Source organism: Lycorma delicatula, chromosome 10 (assembly GCF_047948215.1).
Source record: "Lycorma delicatula isolate Av1 chromosome 10, ASM4794821v1, whole genome shotgun sequence".
Lineage (NCBI taxonomy): Eukaryota > Metazoa > Arthropoda > Insecta > Hemiptera > Fulgoridae > Lycorma > Lycorma delicatula.
In genome coordinates, this window is record NC_134464.1 from 86,364,367 (window position 1) to 86,389,572 (window position 25,206).

The 25,206-nt window shown below is 30.9% G+C and overlaps 1 protein-coding gene across 2 annotated transcripts in view; it reads left to right on the top strand.

The window, feature by feature from the left end:
• LOC142331106 (UDP-glucosyltransferase 2-like) overlaps positions 1-25,206 on the top strand; it is a 166,527-nt gene that overhangs the window by 112,713 nt on the left and 28,608 nt on the right. Inside the window, exons 7-8 of one of the 2 annotated variants that reach the window (XM_075376774.1) lie at positions 7,333-7,552; positions 24,780-25,078. In XM_075376774.1, the coding sequence (XP_075232889.1) occupies positions 7,333-7,552; positions 24,780-25,071 (512 nt within the window). In that variant the 3' untranslated portion in view covers positions 25,072-25,078. Of the gene's footprint in view, positions 1-7,332; positions 7,553-24,779; positions 25,079-25,206 lie in introns of those variants that run through there. The other variant, XM_075376775.1, reaches the window with a different exon arrangement.

The following is a 25,206-nucleotide window of genomic DNA, read 5'->3' on the forward strand; positions in this document are numbered from 1 at the left end:
ATCCGTTATGTTTCGTACCTCTAAATTATGTACCGTACATGCTATTTGGAGTCGAAAAATTCGGGGCAACAATATTACAGCACAAAGGCAGGGACGACGAGATAGCGAGGGGGTGATGGACATCCTGTCGTTCGTCTGGGCTTGCCCGGATAGGCAACGACGATGAGACACGAGGACTCCGTTGACCTTGAGCTGTTAAGACCGAGACCCGGCTGGGGCTCCCTTGGGAGACAGGTAGCTGTTAAAAGACTAAGAAGACCCAATGTGGGATCTCTTTGTGGGATAATCACAAGGGAGGTATTGACGTCAAGACCGAGTCCCGGCCCTACGGTGGGGTTCAGGAACGACATAGTCGGGCCTGAATACCTTGCCCTAGAGGTTAGAGGCTGAAACGATCCGTTAGAGTGAATAATTCCCTGGGCTGTGCTACGCTTCACGGTTAATCTAGCCCAAGGGGTAGGGAAACAAGCTACTAAGAAAAAAAAATTATGTTAATGAAGCCGGCCTCAGTGGCGCGAGTAGTAGCGTCTCTGCCTTTTATCCAGTGGTCCCGGATTCGAATCCCGGTCAGACATGGCATTTTCACACACGCTACAAATCATTCATCTTATCCTCTGAAGCAATACCTAACAATGGACCCGGAGGTTAAAAAATAATACATTAATGGGAGAATACGAACTACGCCTATGTAAGGGAAATTTTTGAAAATATTTGCTGAGGAGATGGGAGGAAGATAAAAAGGTTGGAGTGTTTTATCTTTTATTAACGAAAATTTTGAGGACCAAATTTTTCTTTACATTTTTCTTTATATTGTTTCTTCCATGTAAGTAATACTTTTTTTATAAAAAAATTTAGGAAACCATTCCCGGCCACTAATATAGAATAAAACATTAGAAATCAAACGTGATTTTCACTAACTCTATTGTAATTTAACAGTAATATAAATAATATTGATATGAAATGTAATTTAAAGTGCTAAGTTTTAATTTTATGAATATTTCAGAAGAAATGGAAAAAATGACGAACTTCATTTATTGTTCATATTTTTGAACTTTATCATAAAAAAAAAAATTCAAATTTTGTAACGTGTGTTCTGTACAATAAATATTGATACAATTTAAATTTAAAATTAATTTTATGATGAAATGGGTAGATTCCCCACATATAAGGGATATTTATGGAACTAGATGATTGTTTTTAATAATATACACTTTTATTTTTTCTTTCGTATCAGTTTTTCGTTTTATGAAAGGAATGATAACAACGTATAAAACAATAATTTACCTCAAACTACTCGAATAATAGTCATCTCTATATCGAGCGATCTATAATAGATCTCTATAAAAAAAGGGTTTACCAAAAGGGAGCTCTAAAGTGTAAAGAATTTTTTTTAATGAAATTTTCTTATAAGAAGATAAGTTCTTATGATGCTAAGAAGGTGAGCAAATTTACCTCTCCTAGACCTTTTACCTATATACTAAACTATCTACCTATTACCTATCCCAACTTACCGATTTCAAAGAAATAGACGACCTGGATTTCCATTAATGATAGATCAGGTAGACTGAATCGCCCGATGGCCATTGCATGCATGGAATTTTTCCTGATGTGAGAAGTATGCAGGTAGTTAGGTGGATTTCCCCTGAACGGCAATTTACAAAGTTTTTTCTAAACATGGTGCTTTTCTAGATAGGTTAGCTAGATTTGGTTTGATTTATTCAGATTCGTGTCCGGAGCGTAAGGCACATGCGCCATGTCTTATATGTCTGCCCTGGGTACGAAACTGAACGTACTAAAGCATCCAGAGTGCTTGCGAGGATCAATTGTGGTTTACCTGCAAGTTAATTGGAAAACCGAAAGCGAATAGAACACAGTTTGCTGGCTTCCTTAGATTCTTAGCCTGCGGAGGATGACTGATGCTGCTATAGATTTATAGGTAGAATAGCAACCCGGCTGGCTAGGGGCCCGCCTGAGTGCTTACTTTGCTAAGATAGGTGTTTTAGCATCGGTTAGCTGAGATATTCGCTGTTAGGATGAGAATGAATGCGTGGAGAACGCTGTGATGGAGCTGGGTTATGGGAGGGTGTAGGCATTGACGCTATTGAAAAGGGACTAAAGCAGAGAGAGATAGGTAATGCTTTCATTAGAGGTTTATTAAATTTGAGAATCGGTTTCTTGATTTTTAAGTATATCAAGAGGATTAATCTAATTGAATTTAGATGTTTTTGTGTGAAACCTTCGGTATTACAGGAAGGCGAGGGTATCATGCTTCCGCGAATCGGTTAATTGGAGAATTGAGAGTTGTAAATTACGGTAGATGGTCGCGGTTGGAAGCGGTCATACGAAGGAATAATTATATAAATACACTGATGGAAATGTCTGCCGATGCATTTGCACCGGAAGCATCCTGACAGAGGCCAAACTGATAACTGTGTATTATAAAATTTAGAAAGACTAAAAGACGACCTTCGGTAAAGCCCCCCCCCCCCATCCCCCTACGGAGGATAGGATGTAAAATAATTTTTTTAAAGAAATTTGTTATAAAACTGAATAAGCAGTAATATTTTCGTCCTTGTTAATTAGAATATATGGATACAAAAACGAACAATAATATGATAAGCATAGAATTAATGGATCCAAAAATTTGAATATGATGTTATATATAAATAATTTTTCTACATTATACATATATGTATCTAGGAACCTATTTAATAAGTCACAATGTGTATTTTACGTATATAAAACTTTATATAAATATAAAACTTTTTGTCTCATTAACTGTAAATATGTATCAATTAAATCGATAAGCCCACCGGGCTGTACTAGGGGGTCGTCAGTGGCTGGTCTAGTTAATTAATCGTTACAAAAACCGCTTGATTTTTGAAGTCGACGGTTCTGAGGTTCGAATTCCATAAACGTTATTTCTTTTTATACAGATTAGACAGTGGATACCTGGTGTACTTTGATGGTTGGGGTTCAATTAACCACACAACTCGGGAATGCTCGACCTGAGTCTGATCAAAACTACACATTATACATATCATCATCTCATTTGACCATGAGGGGATGGTTGCTCATTGTTCACTAGTTTAACAGATTAAAATGTACACATTAGGGATATATATATATATATATATATATATATTATGTATATATTTATGGATAAATTTATCGATATCTACCGAAGAGAAGAATAATCTACTTTTTTAGGATAATCGATAATTATCAATAATTTGTAGTATAAAGTTAATTTATTAATTTTTGTTTTGTTTTTTTAATGCTAACTTAATCAAAGATTTTACAACGGGATTTCATTAATATCTTCAGTTAAATGCTAGAGTAATTTCTTTAATTATTAAAATATCACAAGTATCTATTCGTTTTATATTGTACTGGAATTAATGTACTAGTCAGAACGTTAACTTATTTTCTGTTTTACATCTTTTTTTTTTATTTTAAATGTACTTAAACAAAAAGGAAAAAACTTTTATTCAACGGTAATTATTAATTAGTTTTAAAAACTTGTCCCATTATAATTAATTTCATTTATAAATAAAACAAGTTTAATACTTAAATCACAAAAAACTAACTAATCGATTCCACTGTATTTGAAATTTATTTTCAATTGTAGAAATCGATACGATATGTATTACCAAATACAGGCCAAGTACATAAGCACACAACCTTCCATCTGATAAAAGTAGACTTTTGAGACAAAGTAAATCTTTTTTGCAATCTTTTGGAATTTCCCCTCCAAGTATTTTTTTCTATTTTTTTTTTTAACGATATATACATGTAATGTTATACAATATAATAAATTTATTAATTAAAAATGTACGTATTTTAATGATTAGATAAAATTATTTTGGAGAAACGAGAGTATAATTAAAAATTCGTATAATACATTTCTAAATATAACATTTATTATAAATCATAATTTCAATTAATTTTATAAACAGAATACAACACTTATCTCGCTAAACGATACTTATAGTACAGGATGAAACTCACTGATATACATTGACGTATCAAATTGAACAAATCTTCCTCATACTAATGTCGCTGGCGTGATAGAAATTCAGAAAAATAAGAATCCAACACTCTATTACTCATCATCATCAAACATTGCATCTTTGTTGTATTTAAAATGCAGTGTTCCTGAAACTGTGGGGCGCGCCCCCCTACAGCGACGTAAGCATATCGAAAAGAAAATATTATTAAAAAAAATGATTAATTTAGCGAAAGGAAAGCAAAACAAAATACATTCTGACATAATAAATTTAAAAAATACTCATTTACACTGATATAATATATTTATAAATGGGATTGTACCAGTACTTAATAATGTATTTAATAATTAACTAACCAATACTAAATTAAAAACAAGTTTAATAATTATTAGTGACTCCCTTGAGCCAGTCTTGCAGAACAAAGATTTTTTGAAGGAAGGTTTAATATTAGACATAGAAACTCTGTTCTTTTTATGTGTTTATTTAGCTGAGATCTATCCAACGCAGAAAATCCAGTTTCGCAAAGGTAGGATATTGAAAACTGTAATAGTATAGGAAATGCTCTTGTTTTCAGCGCAGAAAACTCATCATCCATCCCTGCCCAAAATACAAACTGTGATTTATTACTCTATTGTCTTAATTTCGCTACTCACCGTGAAGTCTATGAATATTTCTTCTTCGGCAATTGTGAGCCCTTCGAGAGTATTTTGAAATGTATCCCTATCCACTAGTAACTTGCTACCAAGTTGTCGTCACCAAGAAAACGTTTTAAAATTCATTGCCAGCATGGCTAAATGATTTTCAATGGTTAAAAACAACTTCCACATGTTGTTTTTCAGCCTTGTAAGTTTCAACACGTTCATCCACATTTGCAAACATTTCTTGGTTTATTTGCTTTGAACTTCTGCTTCACAATTCCAATTTTCTACAAAATGTATTAACCTTATCACGCGTATCCAACATATGTGTATTTGCTACTTGAAGTTGAAAATTCAAGGTATTTAATTTCTCGAATATGTCGACCAAGTAGCTCAATTCCATCACAAATAAACTATCTCGAAACTTCTCGGTTTCCGGTCGGTTTTCCTGTTCTAGAAAAATGGCGATTTCATCTCTTAAATCATAAATACGTTGCAAAAATTTCTCCCGTGATAACCATCTTGCCTCGCAATAAAATAGTAACGCTGAATGTACTTACACCCATTGTCTTTACAAAGTTCAGAAAAGATTCTTGATTTTAGGGGTCTCATTTTTATATAATTTCCTAGTTACAACATTTGTTTTGACAATATTCAGATCAGAACTCATTTATTTGGAAGGCAGAGCTTCTCTGTAGATCATGCAATGTATCCAGACACGCTGTGGAGACTTTTGTCTCACAACTGCTTGTGTACTTTGGAATCTTCCAGACGTTGAACGAGCACCATCGGTGCATATTCCGGCGCAATTTTTCCACTTTATGTTTGCCTCGTTTATAAAATTATTTAAGATAGCAAATAAGGCGAGTGCCGTGGCTCTGAGTTCTGTTGGTTTGTAGTTCTTCTACAGCTGACATGCCATCACAAAATTGAACATAGGCAATGAAATGAGCATCTTTATTGGTATCTGTTGCCTCATCAAACTCCATTGAAAATAATTTGCAGACGTTCCAGAATGTTCGAGACAATTCGGATTTTCTCTTGAAGCCACGAGAATGTCCGATTCCGATATGGTGGACGTAAGACAGAGAACAAGAGACACGCATCGATTCTGGTTTTGTCAATGCAGCGGATCGATGTTGCCAAATATCAATAAATTTACTTATTCTTGGTAATTTGTAAGGTTTGTGCTTAAGGTCTTAGCGTCAAAATACTAAAAAAACCTTGTTATTGTATGAGAGGGGGGCGCGATGAAAATTATTATTGAAAATTGGTTCGCAAATTCTAAAAAGTTGAGAAATACTGATATAATGTGTATACCTAACGTTAATTAGACGAGGATAGCGAGCGAAACGAGCGTAGGTTATCTTTGGTTAGGTTGTGCTGATATACGTACGATTCGTCAAGTATCGTTAAAAATAGAATGAAAAAAAAAAAAATTGGAGGGGAATTCCGAAAGAGTACCAAATTTTTCTTATAAATTTTTTTTCCAAAGGCACAATTTTAAGACTTTTTTTACTGTTCTAGTAATACCTTCCCTTTTATAGCAGCTGCCGCTCATATAACGGCATAAATCGCTATAGCTGGGAAAGTAAAATAGTTACTTTTACTTCCTTGTATGAAGTAAAGGAAGTATTGTGATCGCGAAAAATTTCGGTTTTCAGATTTCTACGGAAATATCAATTTTGACCACCCTGAATCCATTTTGACTAGTTTCGGCGTGACGTCTGTATGTACGTATGTATGTATCTCGCATAACTCAAAAACGATTAGCCGTAGGTTGTTGTAATTTTGGATTTAATATTGTTGTAACATCTAGTTGTGCACCTTTCCTTTTGATTGCAATCAACTGGACCAAAAGTGTCCAAAAAAGCCCAAAATCCAAAAAAAATTGGATTTTGGACTTTTTCATAACTGCAATTATAAGCCCTCGTTGAGAGGTTTTCAACGATATATCATAAGTGGTACTTATTTTCATTGGTTCCAGATTTATAGCCAAATAAAATTTTAATTAACGAAATATTTGGATTTTACAAGGGGAAAGTACATCGGTTTGAACCCGGCTTTATTTCCTTTTTTTTAACATTCTTTTTTTTTAATTTAAATATATTGATTTATTAATAATTATTAACCTCTGATTGTAAAAAAAATCAAACGTTATTAGTAAAATAAACTTTATGTACTTTTCATTTTAATTCAAAAGGTATACAGAGGTTAATAATTATTAATAAATCAATATATTTAAACAAAATAAAAAATAAAAAAATAATATATGTATAGGAAGTCAGATTCGAACCGATGTGCGCATGATTACGGATCCGACACGTTCTCACTTACGCCACATAACTATTTCAGTGATGTGAAATAAAGTTAATATATAAACTAATACAAAATGCTGATACGGACACCACAAAGAAATGTGATGCAGTGGTGTCCACCATAATACAATTGTGTAACTGTCCACTTTATTAAAGAATTTGAGAATCGTATTTCACTTTCAAATGAAATAAGTTTAAATGAAGTGCTGCAAAAAATATAAATATATGTAATTTAATAGGCGTAAAAGGAATTCATGTAGTGTCCACATAATATTTTTTTAATTTTTTAATGCTTTTTAGATTTAATGATGGTAATTTTTTTCATAAAATTTATTTTTTATCTGTTTATATACTTTTTCTTAACAGGTCACGAAAAAATAGTAGCATTCGTAAATCACGGAGGATTACTTAGTTTATTTGAAGCAGTTTATCATGCGGTACCAGTCATTACATTACCCGTATTTTGCGATCAAGAAAGTAATTCTGCTAAAGCTGTACGAGATGGATACGCTATACGAGTAGAACTTAAAGATATTACATCCGATTTATTATTAGCAGCTATAAAAAGAATTATAAATGATTCAAGGTAAGTTTAACGGAAATAATATATAAGTAGAAATCAATATATATTTTTTTTGTATATTTTATAATATAAAAAATTAATTCTGTACCTGTTTATAGTTTGGTTGAACATTTCCATAGTTATACGATGTGTGATGGACTTCTTTTCGTTAATGATAAATGAGCGAGTTCTCCGATGGCTGTTTAATATTTAAATAGACTATAAAACTATCTGCTGCAGCATTTATTTGAGATAGTCAACGTAAAATCATTAATAAATAATGTATGACTTTCTTTCCAGGTAAAGCTAATACAGTTCTTTTCAGGAATTTCAGGTGGAATATTCAGGCAAGACACTCACCCATCCACCGTCATCGCCTTGCAGATTTTAATTAAGATTTATTTGTGTTGTTTAAGATCCTTCCTGTTCTTAAATTATATCGTTCATATTTTCCACCCTTTTCCTTGAAATCTTCTTTCCGGAGATGTTCTGTTTGGCCAGACACTCGCCAAACTCGGCAGTGAGGATATGAGAACCTGTAAAATTACGTAATTTTTTATGTTCATGTGGTATGATACGGACGACTCTACTATGTGTTTGACTGGAAGAAAGCCGTTTTACTTCCTGAAGAAGGTTAAATCGAAGAATAAAACTAATTATCCTTTTTGTGCCAGGATATTTTGTGAAACTGACACTACACAAACATACAACATAACCAAGACTACACATACATATCATCCTCTGAAATAATATCTGACAGTGATTACCGGAGGCTAAACACAAAAAAAAGGATGGAGATATATGTCCAACTTAGATTTTATATAGTTTTATCTTTGTGAATGACGAGTGATATAATTTACGTACTTGTAGATCCAAAATTAAATTTAGGAAAAGCACGTGGTTGGAGAAATCTAAAATAGCGTTAGATTAATATAACTCTTTTTGTGTGAAATATTCACCAATATGAAATTTTGTTTTAAAGACCAACGTATCATTGCTAGTACAAAAATTGATTAGAATAATTTTTTAAGTTAAATTGGGCTGATCAATAATAATTCAGAACACAATTGTCATCAGAAAATTAGGCGCAACAATAGAAATACATAAGTCTTGCTTTCCTAAAGTAAAATATAATCTCGATCGTGTTTACTAGCAACAATGGACTTTTTTCGGATATTCGTAGCGGAACATAATGTTTTATTTATGCACTGCAGGAGAGATACGCTGAAATGTTGCTGTGTTACAAGAAAATCCGTTTTGCCAAGAAAAAATAACAATATCAGACTTATAAGTGGTATACCTAATTTACTTTCGTTTCAGACGAAAGTTGGTAATGTTTAGAGGACTAACGAACACTTTAAGCCGATTAGATGCTGTGCATATTAAGGAAGGTATAATTCTTTTTTGTCTTGAAACCTCATTTTCCCAACTTGCTGGGCCAATGGTTGGTGATATAAAAACCATTTACTTAGGTAAGTATTAGGCCGTTATCCAAAGAATAGTAGGAACTTTAAACGAATTCGATATTTTACTTAATAAGAAAGTTATAGCTATATTTTTATTTTTCGAAAAAGCCCCCCCCCCCCCACTATTTCCTCCACCATGGTCCGATTTTGGCCGTTAACGAACTCGACCGAGATTTTGGGATGAGTTATTTTTAAGAAACAATTTGAAAGTGATTAGCGCAAAATTACGGCAGTTATCGTGTCTACAAAAAAGTGAAATATATATATAAATGTACGAGTATATGTAAACTTTTGAGCTGACGGTGGTTTTGGGGTCTGGGGGATGTGAAACGTGAAGATATGTCGAAATCTTCCGGAAGTTGAATAATGGTACCCATTACAATAGGTAGCTTTCTTATGAAATGTACCTAATAAAATTTAGCATACTAGAACTATGATTATATGAAAATACTTCAAATTTTCACCAGCGGAACACATCTTACCCACCAGGTTGATCTAGCAGTTAACGCGTCTTCCCAAATCAGCTGATTTTGGAAGTCGAGAGTTCCAGCGTCCAAGTCCTAGTAAAGGCAGTTACTTTTATACGGATTTGAATACTAGATCGTGGATACCTGTGTTCTTTGGTGGTTGGGTTTCAATTAATCACACATCTCAGGAATGGTCGAACTGAGACTGTAAAAGACTAGACTTCATTTACACTCATACATATCATCCTCATTCATCCTTTGAAATAATACATGAACGGTAATTCCTGAAGGCTAAATAGGAAAAAGGAAGAAAAGTGGAACTCATATTAAACATATTTCGTTTATTTGTTTGGTTTATTTTTGTGAGAAATCCAGAATAATATACTTAAATTATAAAATAAACTTCATCAATAAAGGTTCTGTAACGAATTCCTAGTACGATAGTAAGTAAAAAAAAAGGAACGAATATTTAATTAAATTTTGTGTGCGATTTTGTTTTTATTTAAAAATACTTCATCAGTTTTATATGTTTTTATTTTTATTTTCACTGACCGGGAGAGAAGTAAAAAGTAATAAAATGAATTGTGTGTGAAAAATTATTAATTGGAGTTCAGAAATTTACTTGCAAGAATAATAAGATTAAGTAAATTATATGTTGGTATGAAACTAAATATTCAACGTAATTATACAAGCTGTAACCTACTTGAAATTTATTGGTAATACGGCATTCTATAATCACTGCAATGCCAGTGTGAAGTCATTTAATTGTGTAATCTTACAGGAACTAATATTTAAATTTTACATTTCATTTAAATTATGTAGAATTAATTCTAAGAACAAATAAAATAAAATTTTATGGGCATGCTTTCAAAGAAGCATCGCATGCACGTAGATGTAAGCTTTAATATTATAAAAATAAATTTTTAGATATTCTTATGAAGTGTTATTAAATTATTTTCAAGCAATGTTTATTTTAAATAGATAAAAAAATGACATTAAATTTAAATGTTAAAAGTTAGTTCTTTTTTTTTTAATTTCATTCCTAAAATTTTGTTACCATAATAAATGAAAATAATTTTAATTTACCATCTCTCATTTTTCATGTTACAGTTCTATTTTTTTCGTTTTTCTTTTATCTACTTTTTGTAGATGTTACCACTCTAATACGGAAGTTCACATTTTAAAATTTATCTACTGTTCTTCCTTTAAAATTAAATAAATTAAAATATATTTTAATTATTTATAATTTATTGATAAATATTACAACTTAGATTAACATTTTTAACTTCCCTAGTATAGAAGGGTTTTTCGAAATATAATTCACTTTTCCATCACGGGAATGCATTTTTATTGTGATTTTCATGATGAACCGTAGGTTTTTCTCTTACATTCGTATAGGTTAAATTTTCTGATCAATCTAATTCAGATAAGCCACAGGCTTAAAAAGAATTGTTTACTTTTTTCAATACATGATAAGTTGTTTAATTTTTTCTGGAATATTCCTGATCAATAGTGTAGTTGAAGACGCTTCTTTTATAGAATCATTCAAAAATGCAACATTTTAATATTGTTCAACTTTAGAAGAAACATATCCAAATACTCTCTCTTTCTTTCCGCATACATATATTATAGGATGTTTAACAGTTATGATTTGAAATAATTGAAATAGGTTCAAGATTGTAAATATCACAAAAACTTTTTTTTTTCTTGTAAATGGGACACAAAACAATTATTTGTATTTAAGTATTGTTTATTTTATAATTTTTATATTTAATATTATAATTATTCAGAGAAATATAATAAACACCAATAATGTTAAAATTTTCTGAATTTGCATATAAAATTTGCATTTTACAGTTTTTAAATGGGAAAATGATTAATACTTTTACATACTTTTTTTTTTTTTTTGTCTTCAATCATTTGACTGGTTTGATGCAGCTCTCCAAGATTCCCTATCTAGTGCTAGTCGTTTCATTTCAGTATACCCTCTACATCCTACATCCCTAACAATTTGTTTTACATATTCCAAACGTGGCCTGCCTACACAATTTTTCCCTTCTACCTGTCCTTCCAATATTAAAGCGACTATTCCAGGATGCCTTAGTATGTGGCCTATAAGTCTGTCTCTTCTTTTAACTATATTTTTCCAAATGCTTCTTTCTTCATCTATTTGCCGCAATACCTCTTCATTTGTCACTTTATCCACCCATCTGATTTTTAACATTCTCCTATAGCACCACATTTCAAAAGCTTCTAATCTTTTCTTCTCAGATACTCCGATCGTCCAAGTTTCACTTCCATATAAAGCGACACTTCAAACATACACTTTCAAAAATCTTTTCCTGACATTTAAATTAATTTTTGATGTAAACAAATTATATTTCTTACTGAAGGCTCGTTTAGCTTGTGGTATTCGGCATTTTATATCGCTCCTGCTTCGTCCATCTTTAGTAATTTTACTTCCCAAATAACAAAATTCTTCTACCTCCATAATCTTTTCTCCTCCTATTTTCACATTCAGCGGTCCATCTTTGTTATTTCTACTACATTTTATTACTTTTGTTTTGTTCTTGTTTATTTTCACGCGATAGTTCTTGCGTAGGACTTCATCTATGCCGTTCATTGTTTCTTCTAAATCCTTTTTACTCTCGGCTAGAATTACTATATCATCAGCAAATCGTAGCATCTTTATCTTTTCACCTTGTACTGTTACTCCGAATCGAAATTGTTCTTTAACATCATACATTGAATGTTCTTTTACATACATTGAATGATAATTCACTTTTCCCTCACGGGAATACATTTTTATTCAATACATTTTATTCAACTACATAGGTTTTTCTGTTGGATTCATATAGGCTAAATTCTCTGGTCAATTTAATTCATATTTATTCATATATACGAATAAAATAATTATTTTATGTATATGAAGAAAATAAGTAATTATAAATGTTATAAACTATTTACCGATAAAAATTTCATTACGTTTATTTACTTTTAAGATATAACTGGCTGTGAATCCGAAGTATTTCCGCTGGCCCATTTCCCTCAAATACTTAATAGAATAAATCTCCACATAAATAAGAATAACTGTGTAAGTTTCGTGTAAAAGTTACCCTTGCTCTGAGAGATAGGGAAAACAAATGCGCGCCCGCGCGCACACAGAGAGAGAGAGAGAGAGTGTGAGCGCGAGAGAGAGAGAACGAGAGAGAGAGATAGAGAGTGACACACACACACATGTATCATCATTTCCATAACACAGTATAGGTCGTAGACCTGTTCCGTCATTTCACCGTTACCTCAGTTTTCCTCTTAACCTCCTTCCTAACGGAGGGTAGTTAAGAATTTATTTGGGAATTCTTGGCTCTTCCATTCTTCCTACATGTTCCTTCCATCGCTCTCAATTATTTGTTATTCAATTACGGAAGGAAACTAATATTGAAGTGTCTTCTAACATACTGATTGGTAGTATAGTCCACCTTATCGCACCATTAAGACCCCTTAATAAATACATTTCGGTTGCCTCTATATAGCTTAGATCATTTCTCCGTAAAACCCAAGCTTCACAGCCATTTAACAGAGTGATACATCGGTGGATGGTACATATTTATCATAATTTCTTTCCCAACATTTTTCCTTAAATTTTTGTTTATAATTCCATAAACACATCGAAATTGTTTGTTGTTTTTGATTTATTGCATGCGTCTTCATCCATACAAAGGAGAGAATAGATCCTAAATAGATAAAAGAATTTACCTGCAAGTATAATTTTCGATCTTACTGGTTCTGTTCCTTTGAACGCCATGATTCTAGTCTTCTAAATAGAGATTTTTCAATTATAATCACCAGCCAACTTCGATAATTTAAAAATACTATACTGCAATTTATTTTTGCTGTCACTTAAAATGACCATCTAGTCTCGCATGTGTGTATTTATATGTATGTATATATGTATATACATACGTATATATATATATATATATATATATATACTAACTACAGGGCGTGCCGTAGACACGCCTCCGGAGCTAGGCTCTCCAGACGGGCGGCGTTTCGGACCAAAATTGATTACCTCTTGTGTAAAAATGTTTTTTTTTTGAATGATGAAAATTGATCAAGGAAAAGCGAAAAAATATCAGCAAATCTTCCCAGTTAAATATGGTTTAGATCGGTTTAGGCATATTTTAAAGATTGTACACTCTCAACATTTCCATTAAGATCAATAATACCCAAATGAAAATTCACTCAATACGCGGAAGTTTAAATATAAATTAAATGAATTATTTATTTACTATTCATACATAATTTACGAAACAAATTACCGTAATATCAAACTAACTTTCCTTGAAACAATAACAAAAAACATATTGGCTTCAAAATCAATATATCTCTAAGAAGGATTTATTATAGGACTCAAATTTCTTCTAATTTTGAACTTTATTGTTTGCCAGTGATTTGACCCACAATTTTTGCCTATATGTATGTTTAATTGTCACTACAAGGCCAAAAATAAATCATATATACGATTCTAAATGGATAATCAATAGTATTTTCAGTATAGATTTATTTACCACACATCTCAGGAATGGTCGAACTGAGAATGTACAAGACTACACTTCATCTACACTCATACATATCATCCTCATTCATCCTCTGAAGAATTATCTAAACGGTAGTTACCGGAGGCTAAACAGGAAAAAAGAAAGAAAGAAAGTATAGATTTATTTGTATCGAAAACACGAGTAGTTGTGTTTTAAGATCTGCTACGATATTGATTGAATGAATTAGTAAAATTTATTTTACAATTGACTCAAAACAATACTGATTAAAAACAGAGGATTAGACAAATTCAAATAATAAGACTAACAAAGAAAGTGAATCTAAAAAGAAAGAGTGAAAATTCATAAAGAGTAAGAAAAAAGTTAAAATTGTTATTTACAAATAAAAAAGGAGAAAATGAAACCACTTAACATAAATAATCGATTTTATGAAGAATTTAAAAATATTATTAATATATATTTCGCATATATATCGATATATAACAATATAACCCTATAAAAAGTATACATCTGATCACCATGAGACATGTATTAAGGAATCGGTACTTTCCGCTAGTGATCGGTACATTCCGGTGGTAAGCTAAGGGGAACGTACATATAGACAGACACACATAGAAATGCCAAGTAGGGTAGGATGTGTGTGTGGGTGTGGGTGTGTGTGTGTGTGTGTGTGTGTGTGTGTGTGTGTGTGTGTGTGTGCGTGTGTGTGTGTGTGTGTGTATGTGTTACACAGTCTACACAAAAAGCTACGAAAATAAAACAAAAAATTATTTATTTTATATATATACGAGGTGCGACAATAAAGTAATGAGACTGATGTGAAAAAAAAATGTTGCTCACCGTTTTAGTCATGTTTAGTGTTGTCTCCTTCAAAGTAGTTCCCCTCTGATTGCACACACTTATTCTAGCGCTTCTGCCATTGACGGTAACATTTCTGAAACTCATCTTCTGTAATATCCTCCAAGACCCTCGTCACAGCTTTTTGGACATTTTGTGTTGTTTCAAAATGGTGTCCCTTGACCGCCATTTTGACTCTTGGAAATAGAAAAAAGTCGCACGGAGCGATATCTGGTGAATAAGGTGGCTGTGGTAGTACTGAAATTTGTTTTGAGGTTAAAAATTGCTGTACTGACAGAGCAGTATGGGATGGCGCATTATCGTGATGCAGAATCCAATTATCAGCAATGTTGGCACGGACACGAAGAACTCGTTTACGAAGTCTTTCTAAAATTTCTTTGTAGAAATATCGGTTAACTGTTTGTCCAGGAGGCACCCACTCTTTATGAACAATTCCCTTGGAATCGAACAGCATGCATTTTACTTTTGACTTTGACATGCGTGCTTTGTTTGGTCTGGGCGATCCCTTTGAGCACCATTACGAACTTTGGCGTTTTGTCTCTGGATCGTATTGAAAAACCAACCTTCATCACCAGTGATAACACGGCTCAACAAATCTGGATTAATTTCCGTTTGCTCTAACAGATCGGCTGCCACATTTTTCCGTGTTTCTCGCTATTGCTGTGTGAGATTTTTGGGGACCATTTTTACATAAATCTATCACATACCAAGATCTTCAGTTAATATTAGACAAACCGTTTCTCGATCGATGTTGAGTTCTTCTGCAATCATTTTCACGGATAATCTTCGTTCAGATCGTACGATTTCACGCACCCTGGTCAAGTTGTCATCTGTCCGTGAGGTTGATGGTCGTCCACTGCGGTCTTCATCTTCAACATTCGTTCTGCCTTCACTAAAAATTTTATGCCACCGAAAAACTTGAGCTCTTGACATAACCTTCTCTCGAAAAGCCTTCTGAAGCTTACCGTAAGTTGTCGTCGCGTTTTCATCCGATCTAACGCAAAAATAAATGGCATACCGTTGCGCAATATTTTGCGGGTTCATTTCTGTGACGAGAGACACAAACACGTGTTCACTTATTACAGCACAACTCACGACTGAGCAGTTGCATCAATGTGCCACTTAGACTAGAAGTAGCTTATAGACCAAGGTCAAAGATGGTGTGCTACGCAAGCTGCAGGGTTGCCACATCAAAGTTGCAAAGAAAAATCAGTCTCATTACTTTATTGTCGCAACTCGTATATAGAAAAAAATATAGAAAAAAACTCGTATATAAAAAATAGAAATAAATAAATTGAAAACACAACTAATAATTACATTACAGTATAAAAATATGTGTATAAAGTTTAAACAAATGAACAAAAAATGTGGCTTAATGACTTCTTAAGTCTAATATTTTGAATAATAGAGGTATTAATTTGAGGTTTTTGCCATCGATTTTTTTCATCAAAATTTTCGTGGAAATGATACACCATACGACAACAGTTCGTTTATATATAAAAATAAAGATGAATCCCATACGGCAGAAAAAAAATACGAGCCGAAATTTTAGAATAAACTAAAAAATAATATTTATGTCTAAAATAGTTGTAGTGTTGGTTGGGGTTCTTTAAATTATGAATTGCAGAAAAAAGTATGGGGAAACTTACTTTACGTACATTGTGTATAAATCAATGCGAGGTATATTACCTTGAATATTTAAACTCCGTTATTCATGGATCTCTCATACGAAACGTTTCTACATACCAGGAATATTTTTTATCACCGTCAATTTTGATAGCAACATAAAATCAATGTTTAAAAATGGGAATGTTGTCACGCTATTTGAATATAACATTATTTTTTTCTGTTATATCGGAAAGCTACTTTGAAGGATTTAGTTATGCAACCATGTTTAGCCCAATATGATTTAAACGTAAAAGTTGCATAGCATAAATTTATAATATGAGATAAGACACAGCAATGAAGAAATTTTTATTTATTCTATTTTTGCGTGTATAAAATTCTTCTTTAAATAAAATTTAAATTATCTAATTTATTATTATAATTTAGTCGTAATCTAAAGTAAATTTTATCTTTTGAAGTACATAATACTAACAATACCGTATAGGTTAATGAATTTCCTTGTAAAACTGTCGCAGATGTTTATAATTCATAGCGTTATCTATGCTTATTTATTTTTACCTCTTTACTGCAAACGTATTAGAGTGAAGCAAAATAGTGACAGACAAAAAGAGACGAAAGATTTAGCTGTGTCAATTTCATTTTACATACTTTTTTTATAGATTTTAAATTCGGTATCAGATTTTAATTTTTTTTTTTATTCTTCATTTTTTTATTATAACGTAATAATAAATCAGTAAAACGCTTCATCTTTAAACAAAGTGATTAGAAATGTATGCTGTGTGTGGAACCATACGTTATTTCTGATAAATTAGTCGATAAAAAATAGCCGGGTTGTGGTGGATGTCTTAAATTTGTTGCCTACTAATTTACTGTAATTAACTTAAACATTAAACGTTAATCATGACTAAAAGATAAATATTACAATTAAAATCATCAGTCCTATTTTCTATAATTCTAATTCAGATTATTCGCAACGGTTGTACCAGTAAGTATAATTATTATAATAATAGATTGTTAACGGGATTAACATCCTCATTGGTAATATATTCCTTCTTATCACACCAATAAAACCCTTTAATAAATACATTTCGGTGGCCTCTATGTAACTTAATCCATTTCTCCTTAAATCCCAGCCTCACATCTATTTAACAGAGTTGATACAACGGTGGTTGGTACAACTTTAACATAATTTCTTTTGTAACATTTTTCCTTAAATTTCTATTTACTTTATACATCAGAAATTCGAAACTGGCAGCAAGCAGCAAGTTCGAAACCCTACTAAAAATTCGCATATTAAACATTTTTGTGCAGCAGCGTAGTTCTTATGAACATATTTTTTTAAACTGTTAGTACAGTACTATAATTTAATTAAAATTTTCTTTTTGTCAATCTTTTTGTACTTTTAATGTACTAGCCGGCCCGTCTAGTCAGAAAATGAACCTGTACCCTCGGAGCTCAGGTCAGCCCAGGAGAATTCCGGAGCTAACTCAGGCGCTCCTCGTGTCCAAGAGGCCAACCAAATATCCGCAGAGCTCGCTTCGCTTGCCATTCCTATCTACCCAAAGGACTCCACCCACTGGACGCTATCCTCGTGGTACTGAAAATAATACTGAAAAATAATAATTATAGTATTCATGCTTTATAGATACCTGAAAAAATTACAACTGTTAGAATAATAGTAACTATGGTAACTAAAATACATACACCTTTGACGACGAAAAGTTCATGATCTGTTAGAACGGGAGCGTACCTGATGTACGCAAAAGAGCTTTCAACCTTCTAACAAATACTCCGTTCAAATTTTAAAATAGAAAGAATGTTTGCAGAGATTGCACCTCCCAAAACAACGCCCCAGGCGCACCCAAGTTTGTTACTAGTTGATGTTGATGATTGATCTAGCCTCCCACGAGATGCTCGCACACCTCACCCTTCTATCCTCACACGCAGTTCCTACGGGAAGCCGAAAATATTAAACCGAAATATTTTTAATTTATTTATTATTATTTAATTCTACTATTTTTGTAACATTCATTTGATTGATTCGAATCATTCAGTTCAAATCCAGCTCACACAATGATAGATCACAGTTCACAGTTCATTAGTTCAATTTATTAAAGTTTGTGCTTCAATCAGCAAATCTACATTTCTACATATATCTATATTCCAGATTTTACGAGATGAAATATATCTAAAAACCTTCTCATTTATGTCAAGAAACATCGGTAAAAATTTGGCACGATTGATCGAGTAGTTTTTTTTGTTTATCCCGAATAAACCAATTCAAGTACCTTTTACACCAATAACACAATACAATTTCTGTCATTTACTTCAAATTTCTCGAAGAGTATTAAAACTACAGTTCTGGTACTTATTTTTTTTTTTAATTTTCAAGTCAGATTTAATATAAAATCACTAAATTTAAACTTCAATTTTGTGTCCCAAGAATTTAAATCTGGCTTAATTTTACTGAAGGCGCAGAAATCAGGGCGAAGTATTTCCCTAGCCGACCCTCGCATTTCCAAATTTGTTTATAAAACTTTCTTTTTTTTATTTCATCAGTAGAATATACCTGAAAATTTGTTAGATTCTTCGTGAATCACTCTATATAAAATTAATAAATAATTTAAAAAAAAAAATAGATTTTTATTTTTTATACAACAGTGCAAAAATATTGGGATTACTGATACATACGTCATCAAGAAACGTAGTATGGAAAGCGAATATTTTACGTTTATGCAAATTCATACAGCGTAATACACTTTCTATTTTTTTAAATTTTTTATTTTGTTGTATTCTTGAGAAATTTTTTTTTTTGTATATTGTTTTCTCCTATTCTACAGAAAATAAGTTTTTCCTTTAATACAACCATTACCTATTTTTTTAGATACATTTTTGTTGTTTTTACTGCTACTCCTTCCTGTTTTATATCTTCTTATCATTTTATACAATCGAAAAATTTTTCATATTAATTTTTATTCAGAATAACAAGATACACGAATGGATTCAACTACACACCTGTCTTTTCTATTAAACTAACAGTGTTTTTGTCGTAATGTTTAATACGTAACATAAATAGCATTTATAATAGAATTTCTAAAGTTTTATGGAAGTGTCATTCCCAATTCAATTATTCTTTTAGCTCACGACTTCTTTTTTCGCTTTTCTCTACCAATCGATTTTTCCATCCTTTGTATCTCATTCTTTTAACGTTTGTTACCCTTTATTAATTCACATAGAACTTCCGATGTAGTAATATAGTCGACTATTCTTCGTAATGTAGATATATATTTTTATAAACTTCTGTTACCCTTTGAAAGTTTTTATTTTAAAATTAAGATAATTTATATTTTATTGCTATTGTTTAATATATTACTGTAATAAATAGGTTCAAATTATTTTACGTGTTATTTTCTTATAAGGATAAGTTTTAATAATTTTTTTTCCAAGTTATTTTTTACCAACTTTTCGAGAAAAAAAACGGTATTACATTCAGCGCAAGGTAGGTTATTTTGAAGAGGAGGTGAAATTGGATTTTTGGCACAAAAATCTCCAAAACTACTAGATCAATTTGATTTAAATTTAGATATGCTCTTGGATACCGATGTTATTTGGTGGTTGGGTTTCAAAATTAACCACACATCTCCGGAACGGTCGACCTAAAACTGTACAAGATTTACTTTCATACATATCATCCTCTGAAATAATACCTTACGATGATTCCGGAGGCTAAACAAAAAAGAAGAAAGAAGAAAGATATGTTGAAGTAACAAGTATCAATCTATCTGAAGTTGTGCATGTGAAAATTTGATGAAGATTGGTTTTGTCGATCTCGAGATACGCTCAGTTTAAGGTTGACAACAGACAAAATAACCTCAACTTGAGGTATTTTTTCGGTTGCATGGTGGGATCGGGTGATGAAAATGAATTTTCCTTACGTTTTTGTGGTATGAAACACTATTCCTGTGTAAAATTTTGTGGCTCGAAAATCTGCAAATATTTTTAAATTTTGATATTTAGATATGTTAGTGTCAGTAGTGTATCTGAAGTTGTGCATATAAAATCTGCATGACTGTGCACCACATTCTCGTGGACTGCATATGTTATGCGGCGTTGCGTCGTCAGTTTAATATACCTAGAAACATCCGTGATATCTTGTGCAATAATAACAGAATTTTGAACCGGATGTTTCTCTTTTTGCATAGTACCAGGGTACTGCAAAGAGTTTAATATTATCATATATGTTTTTCTGTTAGAAGAGTTTTTTAATAATTATAACCTTTACTTTCAATTTTGATTTTTTTGGTTCTATGTATTTAATTTTACTATCCGGGGAGGGGACTTTTGCACAACCCGTCGGAATTAGGTAAGTTTTATATAGTTTCTTTATTCGATTCTTTTAACTTTTATATTTTATCGACTTCGTCTGTGGTATTAGTTTTGTGTTTTATTTTGCCTAACTTGGCTTATTTTAATACATTTTTATTATATGATTAATATTACATTTACACCTTATAAACTTTATTATTTTGGAGTTATTTTACCCTTTTATTAATAAAATTTCGGGCGATGATAACGCCCAGGCGTTTTTCGCCCACAAAAAAAAATAATAAAAAAATAAAAATTTGATGAACACGACAACCACGTGTTAAGCTCAATTTGAGGTTATGTTGACTGTAGTGATGTTTTTTCGTACGCAGCTTATCCAGTGAGTCACAGTGGTAATTGAATGGAAACTTGATGCTTGTATGTTAGGGTCTAATGCGTGTACTCTGAAAATTAGTGCGTTTCTGATTACGAAATAGTGAGGGCATCTGAAACTAAAATCGGTCTTCTTGCGCATAACTACACAAGAGTTTTTTTTGTGATATTCTTTAATTAAAAGCTTTTATTTTTATCCCTTTAGGAATAATCAAATCTTGCAACTGCTATATCTTTTAATCTATAGTATGAAAATCAATGAAATTTTGTACACGTATGTAACTTCGATGACAATACAGCACCACGGTGTCGGAATTTGATATGACCCACCCCCACACCCCCACGCGATACCTCTACGCTAAATTCATGCATTTAGTTGAAAATTTTCATTTCTCGTTAACTATTTTATGAAAATGATTGAAATTTGGTAAACGCATGTAACTGCGATGTGTAAAAATAAATATTTTTAGTTTTTAGTCTTAATAAAAAAACAAACTTGAACAAACAATAACATTCAGATATAAATATTATTAAGAATTTTTTTTTTAGATGTAAAAAGTTACTGTTCATGTTAGTACTGTTCATAAGACTAAATAGTAAAAAATAAAAAAAATACAAAAACAACAAAAATTACAAAAATATATTTGATTACATATAAAAAAATCATTTTTTAAAAAGCTTTTATTTAACTAATATTAATATTAACATTAATAAAAAAGGAAATAAATTAGAAAACCCTCTAAAAAGTAAAGAATAAATTATATAAATATCTAAATAAGTGTAATAATTATTAAATTTTAAAATTAAAAGTAATGAAAAAATTTAGTTAAATAAAAGCGTGGCGCAGTTTTTATAACAATATTTTCGAATAAGTATTTATAGGCATTTGTGTATTTTAAAATATATATATTTTATTTTGTTTACTGAGATTGTTTTAGTATATGTATATACTTTATTTATCGGCAATAAAATAACTCAAGTTTTAATTCTTTGATGGTTCAAATTTGCATTGCGATGACCTTTAAGGGTTAATAAGATTAAAAATAAAAATTAAATTTAGAAATGTTGCACAAAGTTATTACATTTTGACGGTAATCTGAAAAATTATTAATTATTATCGTTATTATAAATGTAATCGTAATTATGAATTTATTAAATAAAAATTCATAATTAATTAAAATGAAACTTTTAGCGGAAAGAGTGCGTTCAGTTTGGCTTAGATTACAAGCAGAATTCGAAGATGAACTTCAACTATGTGAGAACAAGAACAAAGAAAGCGAGTGGGTGCTTTTTCCCAGATTGTTACTTGGAGCTAGTCAGTCTCAACTGGAGAGGTTCCAGCAGACCTTTCCCCCTCCACGTGTCGTTATTGAAAATGAAAATGAAGATTAATTGTAGTAAAAATAAATGTTGTGTTGTTTTAAATAAATTATACAAACTGCACCACGCTTTTATTTAACTAAATATTTTCATTACTTTTAATTTTAAAATTTAATAATTGTTACATTTATTCATTTTTTATTTATTGGTTATTTATTAAATATCTATATAATTTATTTTTTACTTCTCAGTGAATTTTTATATTCGTTAATGTATTGTATATTTTTTGTGTTAAAATTCTCAATTTGATTTAATTCTTATTTTTTACTTTTTAGGGGGTTTTTCTAATTCCTTTTTTTAATTTCCTTTTTTTTTATTAATGTTAATATTATTATTACTTAAATAAAAGCTTTTTTAAAAAAATAATTTTTTATATGTAATCAAATATATTTTTGTAATTTTTTTTGTTTTTTCGTTTTTTTTCACTTTCTCTCTTTTATGTATTGCTCATTATTTTGTTTTACTCATGGAGCTCCTTAAAATTGTTAATTCATATTTTATTACTATTTTCAAAATTTTCAATACCGATTTTATTTTTATCTCTTCAATTCCCTAATCCATAACTTTCCAGTTTTCTTGTTTATTTGCCTTTTCAAAATATTTTTGAAATACATTGTAATTTGATGCACATAGCATGATCCAACTTGCTCGTAAATACTGGAATTAACAATAAATAAAAACAATATTTAATCCAATTGAATGTAAAGTGGAGGACACGAAAACAGACACAAAATTACAACATCAATGTTCTCCTATAATTCGACAACTTGTTAACAGATTTAAAAAAATAAAATATCATTTTGTTCAAAATACAAGACTTAATATCTTAACAAAATGTACATTTTGATAAAACTTATGTTTATGGAGATTAAACGAATTAAAAAATAAACATGGCCGCCAATTTGTAGTTTGTGATATTAATGTTTGTGGTATTAATGTCCTAATTTTTTGCTAATTTTAAAACTTTATTACAAAGATACTTATCACTATTAATGTGTTTCCTCTACCCGAACATGAAATATAAATTTTTATATAAAAATAACAAAATGGCGAACAGGGGGTGAAAGAAGGAAAAATTGCCATTTTTCCAAGTTATATTACAAATAGTATAACCAGCTCACCATTTTAGAAACACCATAAGTGTGTATATATATATATATATATATATATATATATATACACACACACACACACACAGAGGTGCTTCTATGTATATAAATATATATACACACACACACACAGAGGTGTTTCTATGTATATATATACTTGTATTTATAAATATATATACACACACACACACACACACAGAGGTGTTTCTATGTATATATATATATATATATATATATATACTTGTATTTAATACATTTACGAAAATAAATTGATCATATAAAAAATTTATGTCATAGTCCACCTAAACAGAGATTGTATTTTATAGGACAACCAAAAAACGGAAATAACTGATATTTAAAACAAGGTTCATTCGCCTCTGAAAATCTATATAAAATCTGGATTTAGATTTTAAAATTTATTCTACTTAATGTTAATTTCCTTAATTATTTTTTTTTTAATTCAAATTTGCATGACAATTATATATTTGCTGACTAATAATATGTGTTAAGTTTTAGAGCGAGTATGGACTGTATTTTGAAATGATGGTTGAGATGATGAAATAAGCTAAAACATATTCTTTTTGAATAATTAAATTTAATCTGTCATTAGACATATTTTGAATATCGAGAAATACAAGTCACATTAGATTGATGAATAAATTAACATTAGTCAGAATAATACTATTGAACATTATCAATAAAAACTACAAGCCACATTAGACTTACTAAATAAAACTAGTCACATTAGACTAAGAATGAAATGTTACATTAAACAAATCATGACCGCACTGAGCGGGATCCGGCACTCGAATGTCGTTCGAGACTAATTCGCCGGCCAGCGCTAGTAGATGCTAGAGGTCAGCACCAACCGGCTCAACATGTAACCGAACAATATTTTAATTATAAATTAGCCTGACTATTATTATACTGCGAGAATAATTCAGTAAATGATTTTGATATTATACGCAATCGGTGGTAAAAATTATATCAGCAGTAGATTTTATAAAATAAAATATATATATATTTTTTATCATCTTTTCCTCAATGTAGTATTTAGAATGGAAAAATTTATTATATTATTTTTACAGATTCAAAGAATCAGCTAAAAAGCGTTCTATCCTACTACTAGATCAAAAAGAATCACCTTTAGAAAGAGCAATTTATTGGACAGAATACGTTATTAGGCATAAAGGAGCGATACATTTACAATCACCAGCAAAAGATATGTCGCTTGTACAATATTTTTCAGTTGATATTATTTTCATTATATTTTTATTATGTTATATTTTATGGAAAATATTTAAATTATTATTACTGTTATTATTACATATTATTTTTATGAACCAATATGTTAATGGAAATAAAAATAAAATGGAATAAAAACGTTTAGGGAAATTTTATTTATTATTATATATCCTTTTAAGAATTCCTAAAATTATAACTATTCGGCACTGCGGAAGCAACAGTGCTCTCCTTCCCTTGCAGCCTCGCCTGCAGCTTCCTATGTGCGCATGT